The 19,380-nt window shown below is 42.4% G+C and overlaps 1 protein-coding gene across 3 annotated transcripts in view; it reads right to left on the reverse strand.

Annotated features, from left to right (window-relative positions):
• The window catches only part of COL14A1 (collagen type XIV alpha 1 chain), a 195,452-nt gene that overhangs the window by 132,165 nt on the left and 43,907 nt on the right, over positions 1–19,380 (reverse strand). For all 3 annotated transcript variants that reach the window (XM_074986728.1, XM_074986726.1, XM_074986727.1), the window contains 5 exons: positions 8,341–8,496; positions 6,716–6,835; positions 3,706–3,870; positions 2,606–2,767; positions 1,075–1,226 (listed from right to left, as the gene is read on the reverse strand). In XM_074986728.1, the coding sequence (XP_074842829.1) occupies positions 1,075–1,226; positions 2,606–2,767; positions 3,706–3,870; positions 6,716–6,835; positions 8,341–8,496 (755 nt within the window). The remainder of the gene's footprint in view (positions 1–1,074; positions 1,227–2,605; positions 2,768–3,705; positions 3,871–6,715; positions 6,836–8,340; positions 8,497–19,380) is intronic.

Consider the following 19,380-nt stretch of genomic DNA (forward strand, 5'->3'; position numbering starts at 1 on the left):
TCTCAATTCCCTTCCCATCCTGTTCTGAAAGTTGGCTGCTCAAGTTGTAAACATCTTCATGCAGTGTCCTTGTTTGCATTCCTGCCTCCAAAGAACTTGGTGAACTGCTGATTCTACACAATTAATAAATTGTCCACCTGACCCCATACTCATTAGTTATAGCCAGATTCACAACTGGGTGATTTATTAATGAGTTATGTTTCCTAAGCTCAAATTCTCTCTCTTCCATCCCCTTTTGGTCCTGTGTCCATTTAAATAGTGTCATATGTGTTAGTCCAACAAGGAAAACAGACATATAAATAAAACCAGAATTTACATAATGGATTTTAGGTCTTATTTTTGAATAATTTAACTGCACACCTAGCTGTATGTTTATACAGTTTGTGGGAGCAAACTTCCAAGCCTGTGCTCATGCACTCAGGTTCATAGATTCATGATATTGAATTGAAAAGAGTTGGGTACCTGTTGCAACTTGGGATGGAGCTCAAGCTGTGAAGTGGTTCCCTGGGCTCATGTTCCAAACAAAATTGCAGTTTACAGTTTTGTCTGCACATCTACTTGTAGTGCAGGTTCAGGGTGGACAACAGACTTTGCTGGACCCTGGGCAAGGTGGGGTGGGGGCCAGTTCTGGCCCCCTCAGAAGGGATGGAGCCTCAGGCAGAAGGGCAGGGACTGTGGACTAGTCTCATAGCCAGCCAGCCCTTTAGTGCTGCTCAGCATACGCAGCCCAGGGCTTCGGCAGCAATTTAAAGGGCCTGGGGCTCTGGCTGCTGCCATTTCTGATGTAGCAGTGGCCCTTTTAAATCACCAGGCCCCAGGGCAGCTGCTGTCTTCCGCTCCCCCCCTCATCTTCTCCCCATCAATAGGCCTGTGCAAGTCTCACAAGCCTGAGTCTGCCAACCTGGACACAGGGGTTTGCTGTCACAGCCTACCGTTGACTGTGTAGATGTACCCTTAACTGGAAGCAGCACCAGACCTATGATCAAACACTATCCTTCCTAACTGGTGAATTCTTTCTTTGTTTACTAAATTCTTTCACAACTGTGAGGCCAGTAGGATTTTCCCCTCCATTACCTCCTCTGGTTGTCCTCCTCTAGTGGGGTAGTACACAACTCTGTATTTTTCCACCTTGCCAGGTGCATGAGTCCAGCTAACACGGAATCCTCTGGCTGTTACCTCAGACGTGACCAAATCTGTAGGAGCTCCAAGAGTGGCAACAAGTGTTCCTATACATGAGATAATATAAACTTATTTTTACCCCGAAAAATAATTGTGTGCTTTTGCACTAATTGCTGAGTTCCCACGATCAATCATAATTAGAAACGGAATTAACTGAAGATGTCACATTTATTTAGGCAGTTTTTAACATAACTTAATAAATTATAATAGTAATACACATACAATTCTCAGTGGGACCAGCCCTCCTCTGGTTTATGTAGAAAATTTACATGCAACACACATGGAGGCTTCAGAATAAACACAACAACTGCAATGGTTCTTCCAAGCTTCCCTAGCCCCTCCATGCATTCACTCCCTTCCCAGGTGCTTCTATACACTCTCGCCTCAAGTTCCAGAACCAGCCAGGAATTTCCACAGCTGAGAACCTGCTTCAGTGATCAGCAACAGAGCCTGTCCCCAGTGCTGTTTGACAGGTCTGCTCATGGGGCTGCGCCTGACAGGACTGAGGAGCCATGTTAGCCGTCACTGGTTCATGAGCCTTTTGATAGTCATTTCTTCCAATCCACTGCTCACAGACCCCTCTACCACAGGGACAGGGAACTACAAATAGTTGGGCAGGGGGGCCACATGAGCAGCCTTCTTTCACCCAAATGGGCCCCAGAAGCCCACAGGGGTTCTGCCTGCAGCCCCTGTCTGCCCCCCTTCCATCAGAGCCCCACTCTTACCTGCTCCTTTCCCTCCCTTCCAGCACTTTCAGAGTGGATGGATCACTGGACTCACACTCTCTTCCCCTTCTCCTACTCCCTCCCAGAGCTGGAACAGCAGAAACAGCTGATTCATGATGTTCCAGCTCTGGGATGGAGGGGAAGGAGTGGGAACAGAGCGTAAATCAGTCCATTCGTGCCCAGTGTTCGAGAGGCATGTGGGGGAGAATGCAGCTGGGGGGTCCACAGGCTGCAGGTTTCTCACCACTGCTCTACCATTGGTGTAACTCTTACAGGTTTCAGGAACAGGCCTACAAATGTTCCATCTTTTCAGTAATAGTATATGGCCTTAAGGTCAGCAGAATTTCTGTGTAATTGTAATTTTTTTCCACCAACAACTTTTCTTTTACTCCAAAATGCTGGGTGTAGTTTTGGTTTTGTTTGTTTATTTTTCTCATAGATTTTAAAATTTCAACTTCCTGTAGAGACTAAGCCTGGGAAACGTCAAACTGAAAGACGTATGTTTGGAAAAGTTATAAGACTAAGAAAACAAGGGATTAGAATGCTTCAGAAATGTATCTTCTCTGATAACATAGTATATGTAGAACCAGTAAAATGTCAGAAATCAGTTCAAAACTGTCCCTATTCTAAAACTGGGTTTGCTGGTATAATATAATGATCAAACAAAGAAAAAGTTATCTTGTTTCTTATCTCTTATTTACCTTTGATTTCCTTTTCCTGTTCCTCCACTCTTGAACACACTGTTCTTGTGAGACCTTCAACAATGGTGTGCATAAAATTAAAGTCAGCAACATTGTAGACATGAGTACTGTCTGGTTCAGAGGCAATCTCTTGGAGTTCATTTAAATCTGCATTCTTCACACCTTACAGTGGGGAGAAAAATAGGAAAATGTTTACAACAAAAGAAATCACTGTAACTTTTAAGCCTGGCCAAAACCCACTAACATCTATAAAGTCTTTCCCCATTTTGTTGGCTTCAGTGTGCTTTGCATCTGGCTTACAGTTGAGATGTTAATTACAGGCAGTTATAATTAATCATAAAGGTTAATTTCCAGGATTACAAGTGTTAGTGACAACTTTGCAGTATTCAGATGATAACTAAAATGTACCAGAGGGGTAGCTGTGTTAGTCTGATGTCTGCAAAAACAACGAGAAATCCTGTGGCACCTTATAAAGTAACAGATTTTTGGAGCATAAGATTTTGTGGGCAAAGATCCACTTTGTCAGATGCATGTAGTGGAGATTCCAGAGGCAGGTCTAAACTAACATATATTTACCTGGGTAAAATGCCAGTTAAATTAACAGTAAGAGCATACTGGAAAAAGTTTAAATTTTCCAAAGTATTTTTGATGATGATTAATCCAGACAGAAACATGACAGGACTCTTATAGATATACTAGATTAGTGGTTCTTAAAATGTGCCTTGGGACCCCAAAGTAGGTCATAACCCCATTTTAATGGGGTTACCAGAGCTGGCTTGATGATACTGGGGCCCATAGCCAAAGCAGAAGCCCAAGCCCAAGCAAGGGGCCAAAGACCATTGGCTTCAAACCTGGTCATCAACTTTAGGTTCTAGGTCCCTGGCTTGGGACAGAAGCTGTGCAGCTTGGGCTTTGTCCCCCACAACCAGGGATGGTGGGGCCCAGACTCTGGTCCTTTCTTTGGAGGCCACGTAGTAATTTTTGTTGTCAGAAGGGGGTCAATGTGCAATGAAACCTGAGAACCCCGTGCTAGACAGACAGAACAGATCAGAGACTTGTAACAAATACAATGCAATAAATAGATAAGTTAGAATGTGTACCAATAGCAAACAATTCAACACCGGCATCCCGCAGATTTTTAGCAGGTGGAATGACATCATCTTGAGATTTTCCATCTGTGATCAATATACCAATTTTGGACACATTGGGTCTTGCACCTGCTTCGGGCTTAAAGCTGTTCTCCAAAATAAAAGTTAAGGCAAGACCTAAAATAAATTAAAAAATTAATTAATAAATAATTTGGCTAAAGAAATGTACAACTGATATTTGTACTGATTTTTTGAAGTTTAACTTTCTACACAAAGAATGCTTACTTACCAAAGAGAACAATCTTTTTCTTAAATATGCACTGTTCCAAGTAGGCTGCTAGAATTAAAGACTGGGTCGAAAAGGAATCAGACCTCAGCAACCCTCCAGCCAATAAAATTATTTATAACAGAGAATAGAAATGTGTTTAAAACTGAACTGCACTACTGAAATATACACGTCTTACCTCACCAGCGAGACAAGGGGGTATAGTAATTTATTTTATTGCAGGGATGAGGAAACGTTTTTGGATCAGGAGCCACTGACCCATAGGCAAATCAGTTGGGGACTGCAGAAGTGAAAAGCAATAAATAAATAAATAAACAAATTCTGGGAAAGAGGGTGCAGGAGTGACCAGGGGGTGGGTGATCTGGGCCAGAGTGGGGTGCAGCAATGGGCTGTGGGTGGGGAATCTTAGTGGGAGGAGGTACAGTAGGCAGGTGTGGGGTCTGGGAAGGAGGAGGTGGAGGGTTTAGGGTATAGGGTCTTGGAAGGAGGGGTCAGGTTTGTGGGTGAGATGGGGGTCTGGATGGGAGGGGGTGCAGGAGGGTGCTGTGGGGTTTGGGAAGGAGGGTTTGGGGAGCAGAATCTAGGAAGGAGAGTGCAGAGAGGGGGCAAAAGAGCTGTGGGGGTGCAAGGTCTGTGTAATGGAGATGCAGCTTACCTTTGCAGCACCCCTGGATGCACATGGTTCTGCGCCCCACCCCCGTTGCTTCCAGGCACTGCTCTCCACTGCTCTGCTGGCCAGAATTCCAGCCAATCAGAGCAGCAGTAGGAAGCCTCCAGGCAGGCTGCCAAGGATGCTTTTGCTTCCTCTCCCTTCTTCTGGCTGAGGGGACAGCCGTGAGCAGCAGTGGAGCCCGGAGCTGCTTCCTGCCACTCTGACCCCGGCAGAGCCTATGGTCTGGGTCCAGACTGTGGCTTGCCTGATCAGCCCACAAGGCTCAGGGGCCCACCCCCTTTTTCCTGCCATGTGCTGGATGCCATGGAGAGGACCCCAAGCCTCAGGATCTGGAACCAGACAAACTGCGGTCCAAATATGGACCATTGGCCAGGGTTGCCCACCCGTTTTATTGGAACAACTTCTGCTGATGAGAGAGACAAGATTTCAAGCCACTGAGAGCTCTTCTATTGAATGGAAGTTTTGTACAATAAAAATATTACCACATCCCTCCCCCTTATCTCTCTAATATCCAGAGACCAATATGGCTACAACTATCCTGCAAAGTACCCCACCAGGGAAGTCAGAGGATTTCGTTAGTAAATTATTGTTTCAATTCATCAGAGGACTAAAAATATGGTTACCATGAACACTGACTTTCCAAGACCAAATGTGTCAGGATTACTCACATGCTAAAAGTTAAGCACTTGCTGAAGTCATGCGCTGACCTACTATTGCAATAAGTAACATATAAATTCTGAGTCACACATTTTTAGAAATGCTGGTCAAATTACAGATATTTCTGTAATGAAACTGCTTCAGTTAGCTTGTCAGAAGAAGTCACTTAAACAGGAAGTCAGATTGCAAATTTCAAGTCTGAACCTGAACAGTCTCTCAGTATTGGTTTTTCTAGTTCCACTGAACATGGGACAAATCCTGAGCAGCTTTTATTGCCCTCATTTCCCCCTGGAGTCCCTGAGAGCTGACAGTGCTAAGTGTTATTGGAGAAATTCACCCGGTGCAGAAGTACTGCACAAAAGTCATTCATGGCTTAATTTAGGCCATTAAAAAATAAGTGAGACCCTATAAAAACCTAGCTGCCAAGTAAATCTTTTATCTGAGATCTTTTTACATTCACAAGCGGAGGGAAGGCTTATATTAAGATACCAGAGAATGCAACATCAAAAAACTGATTATTACTGATTTGAGGAAGGCAACTTGCTTCTAATTTGGAACTTATAATGAAGTCATATGAAAAAGGCAGGCAAAAGCCACCTCTAATATCAGAATAAAATAATAATAGTGTATTTATTACTTGTTTCTTAATATTTCTATCAAGCATTAGTTCAGTTACGACACCACTTTATATCCTTTCTCTTCCCTATCCAACCATAATAACTCCTTCCACCAAAAAAGTGATTGGTGGAGAAGAAAAGGGAGAACTTCCAAACCTTTCTGGGAAAAAAATACTTTGGCAATAACGTACCTAATGTTGTGCCCAACTCTTTCACTTTGCCATTCTCCGGACAAGAGAGCCAGGACTATTAAGTGTTGCACTGATGCTATGGGATTCCTTTCTGGAGAATACATATTTTATCATCTTGACAAGTACCCTGCAGCTATTCACCACTAAGTTTTTCAAGTGCCATGCAACATTTCAATACTTGAAAGTTAATGGGAGTGTACAACCCTGGGTCATCCTTGGAAAATTTACCACTGCCACTAGTCAACCGTTAAAACAACACACTTTCTTTCTGAACCAACTGAATGGGGCTTTGTGTATGAACAGTATAAATGGCTTTTGTTGCTCTAACCTCTTTCCCAAATATAAAGGTAAATTTGCTTTACTTTAGTTTGTGCATAGACCAATCACACGCAGAGATTTTCCAGATTGGGGCCTGAATCAAAGCTCGTAGCAGAAATGAACATTCCCATTGACTCCAGCTCCTTTAAATCAAACTCTTAGGCAAGCTTCAAAAATAAACACCACATTCATCTTTAAGAAACAGAAGCCCCACTACATTAAGCCAATGCAGCCTGGCATATTTTGAACCATGTGACTAATGCAAAAATCCATACCATACCTGTTAATGTATTCCCACCCTTATATGGCAGATTACGGACTGCATCCAAAACACCGTCCTTTGTGCTATAGGCATTCAGATGCCACTCAATTCGGGGATCCCCACTGTACTGAGCAAGACCTAGTGAACCACAAATACATACTTTGCATGAGATTCATCTTTTCATATACATACATACTAGGCTGCCAGTCATCTGCTATCATAACAGGGCCCTTTAATTTAAAGAATAATTTATTACTCCCTAAGCCATTCTGGACACCAACTCCACTATGTATTTTCTAGGTTTTTCTTTCAAGTGCTTAGGAATTCAAGAAAAAGATCATGTGCATTCTTTTTTCAGGCTTTAGTAAGATTCCCAGAACTCATTTAATGAAAGAGAACACTTGTATTAAATGTCTCTTTGGACAGGCTAAAACATAAGCAGCTTAACAGATATAATATATTGTTCAAATTAGTTTTAAACAAGATAGAAACCATCTGTTGGAAACTTTTGCCATTTCAAAATTTCACTGTAAAAGCCTGATTCAATGCCAGTTGAAGTCAATAGGAGTCTTTCTCTTGACTTCAAAAACCACTGAATTAGAAGTTGAGATTAATATATGGCTATAAGTCATTTTAGGAAGAGAAAGATAAAATGTCTAAACATCCATACATGACTGAAGGAGTTTAGGGAGAATCTGCAAGGGGAGAGTCAAATCTTGATTTAGGCCACAAGATCTGTAACAAGAGGCAAATCTAGCTGAAACAATCAGTAATAATGACCATTGTGACAGACCTAGCCAAGTATACTTACCTTCTACCAGTAGTCTGGCCCACTGAATGAATAGTATTCTGTTTCCTGAGGAACTAGGGCAGGGGCAGCTCCAGAGCAATTGTGAATGTACTAGAAGCAATTAAGTCAGGTGAACACCAAAAGACACCGGAAGCCAGTTATGTACTTGATAGGAGCAGTTAAGAAAGACAGGCTAACCAGAACACCTGCAGCCATTTCCGGCTGGGGCTAGTTTAAAAGGCACCCCTTTGAAGAAGGTGTGTGTGTGCCATGAGTGAGGTGTTAGGAGGACAAGCATAGTCAGGTACCAGGAAGAAGGTGCTGGGAGTGGCTGTTTGGGGAAGTGGCCCAAGGAAGGACTATAGCTCTGGAAGTGGAGGAAAAACTATCTGTTGCTGCTGCCATGAGGGTCCCTGGGCTGGAATCTGGAGCAGAGGGTGGATTCCCCCAATCTACCCTGCATCACCATAGAGATGGAATATAGAAACTGTGGAGGATTCTTGTACCAAACCCATCGACTGGCCTATGATGAAGGCGGCTTAGGCCAGGTCTACACTAGGCCAAAAGTTGATCTAAGATATCAAAGCACAACAATAGACAGAGAAGCCTACATTTTCAGCAATTCCAAACATGTTACTCACATTGATTTAAATGGAAACTCCATGTGTACAGTGCTTTCAGGATCTAGTCCTAATATTTTTATGCAGGACAAATAAAGATGATGTATGTTGTACAAATAATTAGGGATTAAGTTCACTACTACTTTGAAAAGCAAAAGTGGGGTTGTTTTCAGTTTTTGTTTCAAGTCAACTGTAAACTTACAGAATTGCACAATTTTCTTTAGAAGCTTTACCTATTCTTGTTTTCTCAGACCCCACATTGAAGGCAGCAACCAGATTTTCCAGGAAAAGCCGGACAAGTTTGAAGTTGAATCTGCCAATACTCCAAGAGCCATCTACCAGGATCACAATGTCTGCAATTGCTGGAGTTTTACAGGTAAACTGATTTTCTGTGAATCATAAAATGGGAAAGAAAATTTAATGATAACAATACTATTACCAGCAATTTGAAGTTTTGGGGTTTTTCCTTCTAAGAGTAATACAGCCTTTTACAGACCATAAAAATGATGTTGAGCAAAGTTATTAAAATAAATATATCAGTAACATATTACCAACCCATTCTAGACTCTTATTTGATTACATAAAATTAATTTTCAGAAAAAAAGTATTGATTAGTGGAAAAAACTGTGTAGAACTGATAGAACAGTATAAAATGGCAGCTCATGTTTACATTTTGATTCTTGGGGATACATGCAACTGGGGTTCTAAAACAGCAGAATACAGATTATGCTTGCGGCATAAAGCCGGCTTTGTATAAAACAGGCCAGATCACAGAACACATGTATAATTATAATAAGTGGTATCAAGTAGGGGGGTCTTCAGCTGCCACAGAAGGATAGAGTTCTATTGAATTCAATGGAGCTGTGCTGATTTGCACAAACTGAGGATCTGGACCAGTGTCTCTTGTACAAGCAGAAAGGAAAGCCACGGACCAAAACAAAGGAGGGTTACAGAAGAGAAAGCTTACCCCTAAAAGCAGTGGAGATGTCTGTTAATAATTTTGCTAGTTTGATTAAATTAAAGGTAAAATGGGGGAAAGTGGTAATAGGGAAAGGATTACAAAGTTAAGTAAATTTTGTAGTCACTCAGGCTAAGAAAACAGGAAGATGTTAAGGTAAGAGACAGAGAAAAAACTGTTCCTAACATACTAGGCTGGACAAGCAAGGGTGCAACATTCAACTGTGGAAGTTGTAGAGAGGCAGCTGAGAGAAGGCAAAATAATGCAGACAATCAGGCAGAGGAGTGGAGGTTATAACATCACAGAGCTAGGGGAAAGTCATGGAACTCCTTGACCAGAGAAGGTCTGACCTGGATTCAGAGATGGTGAGATGCTTGTGGTGGTGGACAACGGTTACTGATAGTTCACACAGCCAAGAGAAGGGAAATGAATGGTGAGCTGTCTTAGAGGTGAATCAAGGGATTGCTGCTGGATGCTTGGCAGCAGCAAGGAATCTTCTTCTGTATGTTTGAAACTAGGACTGTTGCAATCTCCTCACCACAGTCAGTGGGGAATGGAATGAATAGGGAAATGTTGGAGCTAGGTGAGTCAAGCAGTACAGAAGGGCAACATGCATTATAAACTGCCTCAGTGGATATGTCTACACTTACTGTGGTAGGCAGAGTGCCTACGCTGCATGTCTAGCTAGCACAATGTAAACAGCAGTGTAGCTGGTGGCTTAGGTGACTAGAATACAGTGCCTGAAACCCTCATGGAGCAGGTCTCAATCTGTGACTCCATTTTAATGGGGTTACCACAGCTGACTTAGACTTTCTGGGGCCCTGGACTAAAGCCTGAATCTATTACCAAGATCAAAGTCCTGAGCCCCATCATCTGTTGCCAAAGCTGAAGCCAAAGGCCTTCAGCCAGGGGTGGCAGAGCTCAATCTCAAGCTGAAGCCCATGTGTTTGGGCTAGGGTTTTCGCCTGGCCCCCCTACCCAGATGGTGGGACTCCAACTTTGGGCAGTGGGGTTTGGGCAGAATCAGGCTTGAGTCCTGGGATCATGTAGCAATTTTTGTTGTCTGAAAGGTGTTGTGGTGTAATAACATTTGAGGACCCCCTGCACTGCTCCATATGCGTAGCACCATTGCTTCTCACCAGTACATTGCTATTTTTAGCAGTATAGTTACATGTTTCCTTCCTGCTACCTCAGTCTTCCCTGCCATGCTAAAAGTTTCTGTCAGCAGAGAAAGGCTCAGGCACAGAGGAGGAAGTAATACTCCTGGGGCTTTTTATTGCAGACACTACATGAGCACCTGCAGGCCATACTCTACATGCCACTGTAAGTGTAGACATAGCCACTGATAAAAGAACCTGTGTCTTTGCACTTGGGAGAGAGGCTATGTAGACAACAAGATGAGTTTTCACTTGGCCTGACAGACAAGAAGCTCTAACTTGCATCTCCAGTTTCCTCAGGAGCGCCAAGGTGAACTTGAGATCACAAAGGCTATTCAAACATCAGTGCAAGTGGTGCAGAAAGAGGTGTAAGTGAAGCGGGATACGAATTGCTGAAGTTCTGAGAAAAGGACAGCGTTGTAAAAATGAAGGAACAATAAGAGGAGATTCAGTGAGAGAAGACAAGAAGCACATATTGGCCCCTCAAATGCAAATGCAACACTGAATGTAGGTACATACCCTATGGTCAGCAGCTTAAAACAACACTAACACAATAGCTTTAATGTCACTAGAATAATTATCCTAAGTATAAATACACTCTGATGTGCAGAAGGACTAAGAATAGCAGCCATGGTCACAAACTTTCTTAACTGGACAGAATTAGTCACACTGTTTGTCTTCAATCTGATATAACCACAGTGGTTGGCAAATCTACTCCACAAAGCTAACACTAATTCACTAACGGTATTTGATAAGTTTTAGGGTGTTTTTCCTATACTGTATACAGTTAGCAGCGTAGAATAGGTTATGGATACATGACAAAAAGTCCACTTTTGAAAGAGCAAAAACAAAGCCTTTATTTCTGAGTTTTACAGTACACTAGGGTCGCAACATTTGTGAGGGTTCAGTGTTGAATTTTGAGAATATCATTTTATCCCATTTTATCCTGGCTGGGGGAGATGAACTTGGTGGGCTCCTGGGCAGCAGTGTGGGGAGATGGAGACTGTTGGTGGTGCCGTGGGGAGCCAGTCAATGGCCATGCTGTGCCTCAGGCTGGAGGCAGGGTTGGGCACCCCGCTCTATATAGGATGGGCTGGGGCCGGCAGCTGCCGTTGTGGTGTGGGGCATGTGGGCACCACAGCTGCTGGAGTTGGGCCCCCTTCCCACCCAACTTCCAGCACAGGTACCACAGCACAACACCCCAGCCTTGCTTAGGCCCTGCACTGCTCAACCTGCAGCCCTGGGGAAGCAGCCACTGGTGCTCCTCCCTCACAGCTCCAGGGATGCGGAGTCCACCAGTGCTCCTGGCCCCGGAGCCCGAGGAAAGTGGCAGCTGCAGGCACTCCCCGCCCAAAGCCCCAGCTGCAGACGCTGTAGAGAGCCATATTTCATTTGCTCTTCATGGTCCTGCCACCTCTCTCAGTGCCCTGGAGAAGGCTAAAGCCACCTTCTTGCTCTGCCAGGTGAGCTGCTTGCAAATAACTGAATTCACGAATGTCGCGACCTTGCTGTACTAAACAATAGTATTTGAACTGGCTACATATTTTGGTGTAGAAATGCTAGAAAAACAGTAAGTATAAGAATGTGAACATATTGAAAATGCGAGCATAAATTGGAAAGTAACTTCAAATAAAGCTCCCAAACTTTCTACCTGTGAAATCAATGGCAAAGTTTCTGTCCATTTCAGTGGGATTCAGGTTTGAATTTTATTACTTAAATGCAGCAGATATGTGCCACAGCATGGTCAAAACATATGTCTCTTTGCCCAGTTATGCTTCCTGTTGCTCAGTTTGTATTCCTTGCTTTCTCACTGAAATGGGATTCAGTTCTACCATTCTTAGTTTGTATATTACCTTCCTCCACAAGGTATTCCATTAGTTTCAACAGGTCTCTCTGTTAGACAAGTCAAATGTTACTCAGACCAAGTGAGGATGGAAGAACTAGTCCCTGGGTTGCCATCCAAGTGGATACACTGCAGCCCAGATGTGACTTCTCAGTGTGATCCACAGAGATTTATCCATACAACACAATTAGATAACAGGATTTGTATAGCTAAAGTCCCTGTCCCAATTTAGAAAACAAGATACTGTGTTTCAGAATCAACCTATTTCTCATCTTTTTTGTCTGAACAAGTTTTCAATGAGGCCTTTTCAATTGTGTAGTTATTATTTTGCTACAATGCCACCCCAAAACAAAAACAAAAACAAAAAACTTTAACTGGGCTAAGTAAATTCATTGATGGGACCAAAAGGTTAAAGAAAACAATAACACTTTCTTTCAATATTTTATTTCCATATAATCAGACCAGTGTAAGTAGCTGTATTAAAATAATCATTCATTATATGATCCAAGACTGTATTGAAATACCACAGAATATGAAAATAAAGTTCACTCTTCATAGCTGGGATGCACTTGTGGGAATCTTTTCTGCACAAAACATTTAGCTTTTGTTACTTCTGTATACCACCTATTGGTTTATGTTTTCTTCAGCTGAACTTAATAGAAACTGTAGGAACTTCCCTAAAATGGAATAAACAATAGTGAGACATTAAAAGCAGTCTTTAAATTTGACAGGAATACAAACATCACCCTTGTTTACGTGCCATTGTGAAAGGGATAGTGAGATCAAATACATTTATTCTTCCTTCTGACCAAAACTCAAAATTTAGTCTTTCTAAACAAACAAACAAAAAAAACCCTCAAGATTTTTAAACCAAAGTCATGCTTTTGGGAGGTTCTGGCTCATGACTTTTGAATATGGGAATAGCAAGATTGCTATTTTCTGCATCTTCATGTGCAGAGGCATAGAGAGAGGAAAGGGTTGCACGTGGACATACAAAACCCCACATGGGAAGAGGCCAAAGCTCAGAAAGAATGGTCCAATATGCGTGTAGTTTCAGATGTATTTTTCACAGAACTACATGTGATGTTTTACATCCCTGTGGCTTGACACTTCTCTCCAGTTTTCAAGAGCCGAAACATATGACTTTTGCCTGGAAGTTGAGGGTTATACCTCTTTCTAATGATGCACTATATCATTTCCTGCCACAGTGTGCAAGTAGACTAATACATCAGGAAGAGGAGGAGAGCTTAAGCAGTTGGCAGTGACTGTACAATGTGAATGGGGGAGAAAAAAAAAACAAGATAGGGTAATGAAGTAAGAAAGGAAAGAAATTTGATGACAGATGTGAATTAAATGTATGCTGGGAATAGAACAAGGATGAAATATGGAAGTCTGCCCAACAAGTTATGATTATTTATTTTTGATAGATTATAGATATGATGGAGGAGGAAATGTTACTCTGGAGTTGTTATTAAAGCACTGTGGTGACAATAGCCTTGCACTGAGATCGAAGTCTAATACACCCTCTATATCAATGTAGGGACCAACTAGATGTACCAAACATGCTTGACTCTTCATTGCAAATCTAAACATTGCTTGAATTCGAAAGACTCAAATGTTGGAGAGTCATCATTTTTGAGGCAAGCTCAGCAAGTTCATCACAGATCCTTGGGAGAAAATAAGTCCATGATTTTTCCTAGTGTGTCTCTGTCCCAGAAAACTCCTTTAGCTCAACTAGCAGACTTACAAACTGTATGGGCACCTGCTTTTGTTTTCAGAAAAGTACACCCAGACATAAATACAAATATTCAAACAACATACAATCAGCAAATTCAATAACCTTAAAAAGGAAAAAGTATTGATTATTCCAGGGATATTGTTAGGCAAAGAGTTTATAATAAAAGTTATAACCAAAAACCTAGAAACTTGAGTAAACAGATTTGATGACAGCTCTTCAGATCAGTGGCAGACAGTCAGCAACCATCCTTTTAATCATCCTTCTTTGAAACCACCTTACAAAGTCAGCCAACTGTTTTTTCAAAGCACTCAATAGCTTTATTCAATTTACAAAATATTTAGCATTCTTTCTTGTATCCTAACAAGAATTACAAATGTACATTTAATTTGAGTGATGGGATACAAGTCACTGGTGTTTTTGGGTTAAATCATAGCCTGACTGGCCATTTAACATTCCCTGTGTAAAATGCACAGAACTTGAGAAACCCTTTTTACAGTTTATGGTGACAATTCTATTTCTCTTCACTCTTTGGTACTGTATTTGAGCGTGTTGATGTTTTAAATGAAACAGCTGCTCTGAGGGTTAACAAACAACTTTCAACATAGCAGACTGTAAATCTTATTTATATGGACATACTGACTCATTATGTCCATACAACAAATACGTTACAATTTAAAAGACACACCTTAATCTTCAGGGAATTAGACATGCCATTCACTTATAATTCACACCTGTTGAGTCTTGAGTGCTTTCGGAACTGCTCCAAATGGTTAGTCCCAGACATCGACATAAAACATTCTCACAAGGTTGGTACATTATTAAGGCAGGAGAAGAGATGTGCTATTTTGTGCCATCAGTTTTTCAATGGAACTCAATGGAAATTGTGTTGAAAGAATCATGTCAGCAGATGATTCATTAGAAGGAAATGGTTTTTAAATACCAGCACACCATGGCTACGTCTACACGTGAAGCCAACATCGAAATAGCTTATTTTGATGTAGCAACATCGAAATAGGCTATTTCGATGAATAATGTCTACACGTCCTCCAGGGCTGGCAACGTCGATGTTCAACTTCGACGTTGCGCGGCACCACATCGAAATAGGCGCTGCGAGGGTACATCTACACGCCAAAGTAGCACACATCGAAATAAGGGTGCCAGGCACAGCTGCAGACAGGGTCACAGGGTGGACTCAACAGCAAGCCGCTCCCTTAAAGGGCCCCTCCCAGACACAGTTGCACTAAACAACACAAGATACACAGAGCTGACAACTGGTTGCAGACCCTGAGCCTGCAGCATGGATCCCCAGCTGCCGCAGCAGCAGCCAGAAGCCCTGGGCTAAGGGCTGCTGCCCACGGTGACAATAGAGCCCCGCAGGGGCTGGAGAGAGAGCATCTCTCAACCCCCCAGCTGATGGCCGCCATGGAGGACCCGGCAATTTCGACGTTGCGGGACGCGGATCGTCTACACGGTCCCTACTTCGACGTTGAACGTCGAAGTAGGGCGCTATTCCGATCCTCTCATGAGGTTAGCGACTTCGATGTCTCGCCGCCTAACGTCGAAGTTAACTTCGAAATAGCGCCCAACGCGTGTAGCCACGACGGGCGCTATTTCGAAGTTAGTGCCGCTACTTCGAAGTAGCGTGCACGTGTAGACACAGCTCATAAGTCCATAGATCACATTACAAGAGTTATTCTATATAATTTGCTAGAAACTGGTCACATGTGTTTAAACAAAACTTATTAACATGTACGATATATGCAGCCATATTTTCAGAATTATTAATTTTTGGAATTTGACAGGGTGGTTGCCAGCCACTAGAGAGTAAAGGGTTAAAACAGCTCTGTAAGAGGGGTGAGGCAGGCAGCCAACTGGGAGAGGGCTTATAGCAGCCAATCAGAGACTAACAGGGCTGCCTGGACAGGAGTAGCACACTTTTGCTCCAGCTCTGGAGGGAGGGAACCTAGGTGCCTGCACCTACATACTTTAGACAAAGCAGTGCTTGGGGAAGGCAGGGTGAATAACCCTAGGCTGAGGCCCAGTGACAGGGGCCCAGAAAGGTAGTAGGGTTTCAGGGAGGCAGCCAAGATAGGAGAAGGCAGCATGCCCATACCCTGTTGCCAATCACGAGTGGCCATTCCAGACTTCCATTTGCCCCTGAGGTAGGGGTTAGATGACTTGCATTGGGTCACTGCGTCAAGATGGATATAGGGGTTTGAGGTTCCCTGGGAGAGGAGGATCCCAGAGTGTGAGGACACTGCTGTGGGGCAGTACCTTGAAGAAAGGACACCGTGGTCTGGAATGGTTGTGGAGCCTGATCCAATATGTAGAGGAAAACAGAAGTCAGAAAAAGACAGGTAATAGCAGGTGAGACACTGGCTGGAAGAGAGTGTGCCAGGGCTGGACTGAGCTAATTCCCAGAGTAACCAGAAGGAGGCACCGTGACAGTACGTCTAAACTTAGAATTGTAGAATCAGAGAGCTGGAAGAGACCTCAGGAAGTCATTGAGTCCAACCCCCTTCAAAAAGCAGGAACAATCTCAACTAAATCACCCCAGTCAGGGCTTTGTCAGGCTGGGCCTTAAAGGTATCTAGGGGTAACAATTCCATCACCTCCCTACGTAACGCATTCCAGTGCTTCATCACTGTCCTAGTGAAATATTTTTTCTAATATACTACTTAGATCTCCTACACTGCAACTTGAAACCTTCGTTCCTCGTTCTGCCATCTGTCACCACTGAGAACAGTCTCTCTCCATCCTCTTTAGACCCTGCTTCAGATAGTTGAAGGCCAATATCGAATTGCCCCTCACTCTTCTCTTCTGTTGACTAAATAAGCCCAAATCCCTCAGCCTCTCCTCATAAGTCATGTACTACAGCCTCCTAATAATTTTTGTTGCCCAAAACTTGTTACAAGGGTGTGATGAGATTTGCATGTCCAAATTACAAACCCCTGATTGAAAGTTTAGTTTCACTGAAGTCAACGGCAAAACTCCCTCTGACCAAGATTTCGCTACTTGTGTCTGATCTGTACAGATACTGAAGTCAATGGGAGCAGTGAATCAGCAACACTTCTGAAAATAAAGTACTAGGTGGCTCACATTGGCGCTTGCAATGTACTTTGAGATCCTGACTGAAAGATACCATGAGACTGACCCGGCAGTCTTTACACCTACATTTCCACTGAATTCCAAAGAATGACAATAGTGAGGTATGACAGCTTGTACAATTATTTTAACCCTTTGATAGGGGCCCGCAAACAGTTTGGGAGGGTGACTGGAGGTCCACACTAGCAAAAAGATTGGGAACCCACTGGTCTAGATAATACTTAATCCTAATATTGGAACTAGACCAGATGACATCTCAAGGGCCCTTCCAGCCCTATGAGTTCTATTATCAGAATTCAAAATGACCTCAATAAATAGGGAGAATTTGTCTGAATTTGACGAGATGAAATTCAATAAAGTACAATGTATCTCACTTAGGAAGAAAATAAGCAAAGGTAGAAAATGAGAAATAATAAGCTAACTGGTAATATTGCTGAAAAGGACCTGGGAGTTACAGCAAACCACAAACTGAATGGTCAACAATGTAATATACTTGTGAAAAAGGCTCCTGACATTCTGGGATGTTTTAACTGGAGAGTTGTATATGAAGACAAAAAAAAATTACTGTCCCACTGTACTCAGCACTGTGGTGAGATTTCAGTTGGTGTTCCATGTCCACGCTTTAGGGAAATTGTGGACAAATTAGAGAGGATCCAGAGAACAGCAACAAAAATGTAAAGGTTTAGACAGCCTGACTTATGAGGAAAGGTTTTAAAACTGTGCAAGTTTAGTGTTGAGAAAAGGAGACCAAGCAGGAACCCTAATAAGAAATTTCAAATATGTTAAGTGCTGTTATAAAGAGGAATGTTCTCTGTGCCCACTGAATGGCAGATAAGAATAAAGTGCTCAATCTGAAGCAAGGGATAGCAAGGTTAGATAGGAAGAAAATTTTCTAATGATAACAATAGTTAAGCACTGGAATACACTTCCAACAGAGACTGTGAAATCTCCATCTTTGGAGGTTTTTAAGAACAAGTTAGACATGCAGGGAGCTTGACTGAATGACTTCTCACTATTCTCTCCAATCCTACATTTCTATCATTCTATGAATCAATGTCACATAGCACCTGCCACATGTTACCTCTCTGTTCTTGTTATATTAAATATTTACATTATGATAGTTCACGAATGTCTGAACTGGGACCGGATCCTCATGGGCAAACTCAGAAAACAAATAAACCCTGTGCTGAATGAGTTGCAATCCAAAAAACATAGGCCATGTCTACATTTGCAAGTTCTTTAGGAAAATCAGACCCTCTTTCGAAAGAACAAACAGACCGTCCACATACAAAATGCACTCTTTCGATCTGAAATCGAAAGAATGCAGCTCTTCTTCTGGAAGCCCTCTTCTGCTTCTGGATCAGGAAGAGCTCCTACTTTTGAAAGCTTCTTTTGAAAAAAAGAGTGTGTAGATGCTCCACGGGCCCTTTTTTCAAAAGAGCAGTCTTCATGGTGCAGGATTTTTTGATCCCTGGCCCGTTCTTTTGAAAGAGTGGGAGCTATATGGATGCTCTCTATTGAAAGAGTGGATTGATCTTTTGATCCACTTTTGTGTGTGGGGATGCTCTCTTTCAAAACAGGATTTTCCAGAAGAGGCCTTCCAGAAGCTCATTTTTCAAAAGATTGCTTTAGTGTAGGGGCCGTCATATAGAATAAGGGGACGGGATGAAAAGGGAATAGGGATACAATACAGAAGGCAAAAAAACCACTGAAGACTTAGCATACTCTTAGTTACATGGATTTCCTATTTTAAATGGAGGTAGAAATGGAGAAGAAAGGATTAGGAAATGTTATCACTTAATTAGACATAATTAGGGGTTCCCGATGGAGTCTAACCATTGTTATCTTAGAAGAGGAGAAATAAAGTCTCTTAGTTACACTGGTTCTAAACCAAATACAAGCCAAAGCCCAACATCACAGGACTTGTTCAAATGATGCGCACCATAGAGCTGTAAACTGCAGTACACTCTAATGCTTAGGGCTCTAGCTGTTCTGTGGAAATCCTGCTGATGTGCTACAAAAGGTACTTTGTGCAATGAGGTAAGTAATATGTTAATGCCAGTTTTGTCTAACTGTATTGTCTGCCCGTGTTTCTAATCTCACTAAGTCCCTTATTATTTCTCTAGCCTCACTCTTGTTTCCAATATATCCCCAGTTTGTAACATCTCTCAGCTGAAAAGGTGCAGATGACATGTAGGCAGCCAGCTGTGTGACATTATTTAAAATCCCCAATGATTAACAAAAATGTTAAATCAGACCAGATCTAGCCCTAATCCCTGATGTACTTAACTAGATATTTCCCTCATTCTGACATCATTTTATAACTATCCTTTTCTTCTGGTCTTTTGTATTACTTAAAAACCAAGTGATAATTCTCATATCCAAGCCCATATGAGTCAGATTTTTAAGAGCAGAACTTGTCAAGCCTGAACCCTTCTCTGTCACTTCAAGTGCAGAAGGTGGGGGCCTAGG

Source organism: Carettochelys insculpta, chromosome 2, assembly GCF_033958435.1.
Source record: "Carettochelys insculpta isolate YL-2023 chromosome 2, ASM3395843v1, whole genome shotgun sequence".
NCBI lineage: Eukaryota > Metazoa > Chordata > Testudines > Carettochelyidae > Carettochelys > Carettochelys insculpta.